At 37.1% G+C, this 8,763-nt stretch overlaps 1 protein-coding gene across 1 annotated transcript in view; it reads left to right on the forward strand.

The window, feature by feature from the left end:
- LOC143294200 (DOMON domain-containing protein FRRS1L-like) overlaps positions 1-2,879 on the forward strand; it is a 28,660-nt gene extending 25,781 nt beyond the window's left edge. The window contains exons 4-6 of the mRNA XM_076605631.1: positions 1,329-1,511; positions 2,245-2,326; positions 2,785-2,879. Coding sequence (XP_076461746.1) covers positions 1,329-1,511; positions 2,245-2,326; positions 2,785-2,879 — 360 coding nt within the window. The remainder of the gene's footprint in view (positions 1-1,328; positions 1,512-2,244; positions 2,327-2,784) is intronic.
- The last annotated feature ends 5,884 nt before the right edge of the window (positions 2,880-8,763 follow it).

Raw genomic sequence — 8,763 nt, forward strand, 5'->3', positions numbered from 1 at the left:
TATGTTATCGCCCCTTGTTCATATGGGGCTGTGGCCTAAAATGAATAAATCCCCTCACACAGACACACACACACACACACACACACACACAGAGAGAGAGAGAGAGAGAGAGAAGGAGAGGGGGTGGGTCGTTGTTTTATTGGTGTTGTTTGGCTGTTGATGACCAGCTTATTACCAGGTTAAGGGGACATTAAGTGGATCGACTTTATGGCTTACATGAATAGATTTTAGATAGTCATGGCTTGTCCAAATACATTTTAAAGCAAATGTAGTGTTTGACTTCAATGAATTCAGAAGATCGCTGACAAACACATTTGCAGAGCTTCTAAATTTGGCCATGTTTCTTCTCTCCTTCAGTCTCTCCACTGGTTGCCTGTTTCTGAACGAATAGACGATAAGCTATCCACTCTGACCTTTTCTGTCGTCAACGGATCTGGCCCCAAGTATCTTTCTGAACTCCTCCATACTCTGTTTCGCCAGTTCTGGTCTTCATCTGACACTTGACTTCTCATGATACCTCACGTCAGAAGTAAGACCAACGGACACAGAACATTTTCTTTTCAATCGTCAAAGACGTGGAACAGGCTCCCTGATGACCTCCGACATTCGGACTCCCTCACCTCTTTCATATCTGGTCTCAAATCTCACATCTTCCCTCAGCAACAAGTTTCGTTATAGCAGGTCCACGTCTTCGCGCATGGTTTGCTTGACCATGTGTGTTTACTTATGTATGAATGTGTGTTGGTGTGTGTTCGTATGTTTGCTCGCGCGCGCTTGTGTGTGTGTGTGTGTGTTTGGTTGCATCTGCGTGTGTTTGTTTGTGCATGCGTGTATTTGTGTGTGCATATGTGTGCGCGTGTGTGGAGTGCGACTGCTATGCACGTATGTATGTTTGAATGTATGTCTACATTGTGTTTTCGTGTGTGTGTGTGTGTGGTTTGCTTGTCACATTTTGGTGTGTATGCGTAACATTGATGTAATGTGTTATGTTAAAAAAATATTGAAAAAAACAACAATGCGACTTGTAAAGCACTGGAGAAGATTTCTGAATAGTGTACTCTATAAGTATCCATTATTATTATTATTATTCTTTACAAAAAGCCAAGCCCAATATGGCGGCGTCATGTTTTACGACAAGCTGATAGTTTAAATGTGATAATTACTTTAATGCGCAAAATGTTCAGTTCGATTCGTGGTTCTGTAATCTTTAACCCATTTTGCAAGGTTTCTTGAGAACGACGCTATTTCACTTCATGTCCCTTTCAAGCCTGTTAAACTGATATCTTGTTAAGCATACTGAAGACTGAACTGTGTTGTGTGACGTGCAGGGTGGAGGGGATGACGTCATCGTGTGTAAACGTGAGCGCAAGCCGTCGTCCCGGGTTGTGTCGCTGTCTCTGGGCAACACGGTGAAACACACCAGGCCCCAGGTAAAGACCAACCGCCTGACGTTACTGGAGGGACTGCTGCAGGATGGACACATCTACTGCCGCCTCACCCGCCCCCTGGAGGTACCCTGCTGTCTTACCGTCATCAGGTGTAAAAGGTTAAAGGTCCCATAGCCTTATACGGCCATCGGGGCAGTTAATTCGCATACAAGACTCGCCGTCTTGAGTGTAAACAAGTGCTTGGGTGGCAGACGTGGGTCTTTGTATTTGTGTGCTTTAAAAGAAGAGTATGAGTGTGGTGATTAATTTGTATTGTATAGTTGAATTCAACTACAAACAGGTATGTTTTGCTGCGTTCATGAATGCAGCCGTTGATTTGTTGTGGCGAATACTCTGCAGTCATGTGTTCCATTGTCTAAGGCAGTGGCGGAACGGGCGCGTTCTCTAAATGTTTTTGTCCAGGATTTTGGTCAGCACAGAGTGGGGTGACCTGAGAGAGACCGGAGTTGTCTGGAAGGTGACTGGATAGAAGATCAGAAATGTCGGCTGCAGATGAGCCTGAGAAGACGTGTTGCATGAGAAGACATGCTGCATCAGCCGGTCGTTGGCGGTCTAAGCGATCCTTAGTGTTGTATACGGATCCTGTAAAGTGCCTGATAGACATCACAGTAGTGGTCTTTGGAGTCTGTAAATAAGGTTTGGAGTGATGTGTCTCAAAGTGTCTCTGTCTATTTGTCTCCCTTTGTCTCTCTTCCTCACACACACACACACACACGCGCGCGCGCGCGCGCGCGCGCGCGCACAGCACAGCACACACACAAACTATAGGTGTATATCTCTCATTAACTATTTTCAGTTCCCCAAACGGCTTGCTGATTCGGATCTGGATCTCTTCAATGACTGGCACCAACTATATGCCTACGGCGACATTGATGGCAGTAAGTGTCATATTACCAGCAATTAGTGTGACAATGACAGAAGTCAGTATGGCACTGACAGCAATGAGTGTACCAATGACAGCAATTAGTATGACAATAATGATAATGATAATAATGTACATTCATATAGTGCCCTTTCTGTCTAAGGGCTCAGAGCGCTATGCATGAAAGAAAATATTACAAATTACATAAATCATTCATAGCCACCTTTCTCACTCGCACACACACCCCACCCCATCCCCCCACTCTCCCTCTCTCATTCTTCATGCATCCAAAAAATCTGCTATATATGTGCCCTTCATTATTAATAGTAGCAGTACTAGTCGTAGTAGTAGTAGCAGTAGTAATACTGACTGTTTGTCCCCAGATGGGAGAATTCTGCAACATACTGAAGCGCCCCGTGTGTCCGAGAAGAAAATCACTATGGTGCGGATCAAAAACATCATGGTCACCACCAGCACTGCGTCACTTCCTGTGGAGACTATCAGACTTGCCTCCCTTCTTCTGTTTTCTGTTGCCCGAGCTGTGGTCGGTCCTTGAGACGTCGCCGTGATGAGGACGTCAACAGATGAGAACGGATGAGGACGTCAACAGATAAGAACGGATGAGGACGTCAACAGATAAGAACGGATGTCAACAGATGAGAACGGATGAGGACGTCAACAGATAAGAACGGATGAGGACGTCAACAGATAAGAACGGATGTCAACAGATGAGAACGGATGAGGACGTCAACAGATAAGAACGGATGAGGACGTCAACAGATGAGCAGTATTCAGCCGGCAGTGGACAACACCTGGTCCTGTACGTGCTTTGTGATGTGACTGCCAGTCAGGCACGTGCTGGGTTTGTCCATAGTGTGTGACGTATATTAGAGACCTAAGTGGGTGTTAGAATTGTGTGTGTGTAAATCTCTGTGACACTGTTTTTGTTTGTTTGGGTTTCTTTTTAATTCTATTTGACTGAATAAGGTGTCGAATGTGTTTATAAAGTAATGTCTATGGTTTGGTCAGTCATTGATATTGAGCATTCGTTTAAACTGTGATTGTGTTGGACTGGTACCCACATAGGGACAACATCCGGACTGTAACATACGTGTGTGCCTCCGTTCCTCCCTGTCGTTGTTATGACAGATAAGGATGAACAGTGAAGAATTCCATGTTAATTTTGCAATTTTGTAAAACCTTTCACATCATCTTCATTATAAGTCTGCTTAAAAAATTATGGAGGCGTTTTCATCATATGTTTTCATACTTTATTTTGACAACGAACATAATGACTGGAAGTCGGTCCAGTACCTGGTCCGGTACACAGGACGGCTAGCCACGTTTGGTGACATCATTCATGCAAGCTTGGATTTACAACATTGCTAACATCATTCTGTACCAGTTTCTCATGCTCTTGTGAATTTGTAAAAGCCGTTTATGATAATCATGCTTGTAAAACCATTTCATTGAAGATTGTTTAAACATGTCACATACAATCAAAGGTCACACCGTTCTCATGAGGTATGTCCTTCACGGCCTATTGTCTGTTTTCTAGATTTTATTTGAAGAGGATAGTACAAAAAAGTAATATAGAAAAAATAAGTAATACCAGAAATGTCACAGAAGGAACTGTACTCTAACAAAGAACGTTGTGTTCTTGTGATTTCCTACCTCACAGTTTTTCCAGAGCAAACAAATACTTCATGTATGTTTACAGTACAATGAAAAAAAAAAGTGTTTGTTTGTTTTTGGTTTGTTTGTTTTTTTGTTTGGTTGGTTGGTTGGTTTGTTGTTGGAGGTTGTTTTTTGTTGTTGTTTTTTTGTTGTTTTTTTGTTTTTTTACCATTAATCGTTTGAACGGGATGAAAACTCATAGTAGTTTGCAACCGAAGGGAAAATACAGTGATCATGTAAGCATTTGTATTGAATTTACATAGTGTACTGTCAGCTCGCCAGATGTGATCAGACGGAAAGTCAATATTTTCACTTTTCTGATTTTTTTTCGTCTTTTTTACGTCAATTTCTTTTCAAATGTCATGCATGAATGTAACATTTCATTTCTATATGTCAAATATATGTTACATGTGAGTATTGTTACACTAAGGGCACTCTTTCGTCAGATATATTCCTAAAGATGAACTCTGAGATGTACAAAAACTGCACTGTCACTATTTCACAGAAACACACTTTGATAAAAAGTTAGAACGCCAGATTAGATCAGAATGGGGATACGAATGTGAGTTTGCATTAAACATACAAAGTCGAGAGGGGTAGCTATTCTATTCAGCAATAACTTTGAATTTAAGATAAAGAAAGTTATTAAAGATATTAAAGGTAACCATATTATATTAATGCTTACGACAATGGGTGTAGAACTTCTGTTAATAAACATATATGGTCCAAATAGGGATGATCCATCTTTCTTTTTTTCAGATATAAGTAAGATAATTGAGGATGCAGACACATCGAGTGTAATAATTCCTGGAGACTGGAACTTGGTTTTAAATCCAAATTTAGACTGTCATAATTATAGAAATGTTATTAATCCAAAAGCCCAAGAAACTGTATTAGAAGTGATGAACGATTTTGAACTATGTGATGTTTGGAGAGAATTAAATCCGGAAGTTCTCAGACATAGCTGGAGAAGACAAAACCCTCTACAGCAGAGCAGATTAGATTTCTTTCTTATATTAGATTCTTTAATCACCAGAGTAAATAATGCGGATATTTTGTATGGATACAGGACCGACCATTCATTGATAAATTTAAAACTTACATTTAAAGTCGAAGAAAAACATAAAAGCTGTTGGAAATTTAATTCATCGTTGCTGAAAGATCCTACATATGTAAATGTTATCAATGAAACCATTATTAAGATTAAAGATCAATATTCAGTTCTACCCTATAATAGAGAAAATATCAGTAGTGTCCCTAATGATCAAATACAATTTACAATTTCAGTCCAACTTTTTCTTGATGTTTTACTCATGGAAATTAGAGCACAAACTATATCACACAGCATAAGGAAAAAGAAAAAGGAATCTGACCGGGAAAAACATATAGAATATGATATAACAGTCCTAGAAAATAAACTTCACTTGAATGAATCTGACAAAAAAAAGTATTGCAAGAAAAACAGGAGAAATTGAAAGATATTAGAAAAAAAAATGGAAGGCCTTATTATTAGATCGAAAGCTGGTTGGATTTCTCAGGGTGAAAAAATAAACAAATATTTTTGCTCCCTACAAAAAAATATTTTATAAGTAAACAAATGATGAAGTTGATTACAGATAAAGGGGAAGTGGTAACAGAAACTGGTGGTATGCTGCAAGAAACCAGAAACTTTTACGAAAAATTATACAGAGACCAGTTATGATAATCGACATTATATAAACAGTTTGCCAAAATTAACAGAAAATGAAGCCAATGAGTTAGAAGGTCCAATCACTATAGAAGCAGCATCCAAAGTTTTGAAGAAAATGCAAAATGATAAAAGCCCTGGTTCAGATGGGATGACTGTGAACTTCTTCAAGTTCTTTTGGAAACAGCTAGGTAGTTTTGTGGTTCGTTCCCTCAATGAAGGATTTGAAAAAGGAGAAATGTCAGCTACACAAACAGAAGGGATTATAGTTTGCTTACCTAAAGGAGATAAACCACGAGAATACTTAAAGAACTGGAGACCAATATCGTTATTGAATGTTACTTACAAAATTGCTTCAGGTTGTATAGCAGAGAGAATAAAAAATATATGACCAAAATTAATAAAAGACGATCAAACGGGGTTTGTTCCAGGAAGGTATATATAGAAGATAATCTCAGGACTCTTTATGACATAATGCATTATTTAGAAAGAAAAAAAGCTCCCTGGATAACTTGTATTAATTGATTTTGAAAAAGCCTTCGATTCAGTTAACTGGAATTATATGAACAATGTTCTAAAAGCTTTTGGCTTTGGAGAGGACTTACGAAAATCGATATCCTCATTCTATACATATATTAAGTCGTACGTAATTGTTAATGGAAAAAGATCTGACAGTTTCCCTATTAATAGAGGCTGTCGTCAAGGAGATCCGATATCACCTTACTTATTTGCATTGTGTATAGAAATACTCGCTTGCAAAATAAGGGAAGACAAGGAAATTAAAGGTATACACATAGCAGATACTGAATTTAAGATTAATGAGTTAGCATACGATACTTCTTTTACATTTAAAGGTGACAAATATTCATATAAAAAATTGTTTGAAACATTAAACAGATTTGTAGACATTTCAGAATTTAAAATGAACTACGAGAAAATGGTAAACGATTGGTTAGGCAGCAAAAAACACTCAGCAGAAATATACCTACCGCATATTAAAATGAATTGGAATCCAATAGAGTTTAAGTTATTAGGACTCTGGTTACGACGGAAACTTCTCAAATGATTGAAAGAAATACTCGAGATAAATTTATTGAAGTAAAAAACTTATTCAGAACATGGCTTAAAAGAACAACAACACCGTTGGAAGAATAGCTGTATTAAAATCGTTATTATTATCTAAACGTATTTACTTGTGGGTTCTTTTACCAAATCCACCTGACAGGCAGATCACGCAGTTGCAAAAAATGTGTTGTGCGTTTATTTGGGATGACAAAAACGATAAAATTAGGAGACAATATTCTGTCCATAGTATTCAAAAAGGGGGGTTAGGTATTCCGGATATTGTAACATACTTACAATCATTAAAACTGTCATGAGTACGCAAACTTATCGTTCGGACACCAAGGTGGAAACGAATTTTGACAGTCCTAAAGTGGAAATGATGGACAATTATGGTCCAAAACGTGATGCAATCTTCAAACTCAACCCTTTCTGGAGAGATGCTTTTACTGCGTGGACTAACTTTTGTAAAAAATTAAAATAAAATAAAAATTTAAAAAAGTGGACGTAAAAAAGGGCGACGAAATATTAGCTGAACCCATATTTATTTTATTTTCCTTAATTGGCCATAAGGATTTTTTTTTATAGGAACTGGGCAGGACAAAATATTTTCTTTGTTAAAGATTTGATTGATGAAAATGGTAAATTTTTAACGTACCAGACCTTTTCACAAAAAATAGATGTAGAATTAATTTCATGGAATTTACAGGTTGCATTCATTCGATTAAACATTACTCGAATAAGAATAACATTAAGATTGAAAGCAATGTAGCAGAAATCAACACAAAACTGAACACCTCCTAATGAGTGTAAGTAAAGGATCCAAACAGTATTACGAAATATTAATGAATGAATTAGAAGTATCCAGCATTAAATCATTTACAACATGGGAGGAGAAGCTAGATACACAGTTAGACTGGGAAGCAATATTGAAAAAGATTTGCAAAATAAACGATACCAAGTTAAAATGGTTTCAAATTAGAATTTGTCATAGAATCCTGGTGACAAATACTATTCTAAAAAACATGGGATTAATAGATAATGATAAATGCAACTTCTGTGGTAGAGAGAAGGACACTGTAAACCATTACATGTTTGACTACTATGTATACTCACTATTGTTTCGGACGGAATTACAAAGTATCATCATAGAAAATTGTCAAAATTGTGCTGACCTAAATTTGAATAATAAACTTATATTGTTTGGAACAGAAGAGAACAGCAGAACTGATGACATATTAGATCTTATCCTACTACTTGGAAAATTCTTTATATACAGATGCAGAATAAACAAACTTAGACCAAATACTCAAATGTTCTTGACAGAATTAAAGACTAGATATAAAATTGAAAAACATGCACACCTACTGAGCATGCAAAAGCATGAATTTGTTATAAAATGGCTGCCATACATGAACCTGATAGAACAATGAACTTTGTCAAACTAGTTTCACAATGCATTAGTTAAAGGAAACTGACCTTCTGCTTCCCCAATGTTACTTTATTCTGTTATTTATTGTTGATAATTTTATGTCCTTTGTCTTGTGGTGATACAAACTCATACCTCGAGTGTATTAAATTGTCTACTTAGATGATGAAAAAGTGCAGTATAGACACTCATATGAAGAAAATTCCTACGTGCATACCAAGAAAGTGCCCCAAGTTTTGTCTCTTTTTTTTTCAATTTATTCATTTACTTATTTATTCATTTATTTGTGGTCACGTGTTTTTTAGTTGTTTTTGTTTTTTTGTTGTTTGTGCGTGCGTGTGTGTGTGTGTGTGTGTGTGTGTGTGTGTGTGTGTTTGTTTGTTTTTTGTTTGTAACGAAGTACATATTTAGTACAGTGACAAAAAAAATTATGTAAAATATGCATTATGTATGCCTATGTTCCTCCTCTGTATACGTCTTTGTCTTGTTACACTTTTTTCCCTGCTATGCATTAAGTTAATGTAATGTATTGTATTCGTACTTTTTCGTTATATTAAGATTTGTGCAATGTAAACAAAAATTCAATGAATAAAAAAAA

This window comes from Babylonia areolata, chromosome 19 (assembly GCF_041734735.1).
Source record: "Babylonia areolata isolate BAREFJ2019XMU chromosome 19, ASM4173473v1, whole genome shotgun sequence".
NCBI lineage: Eukaryota > Metazoa > Mollusca > Gastropoda > Neogastropoda > Buccinidae > Babylonia > Babylonia areolata.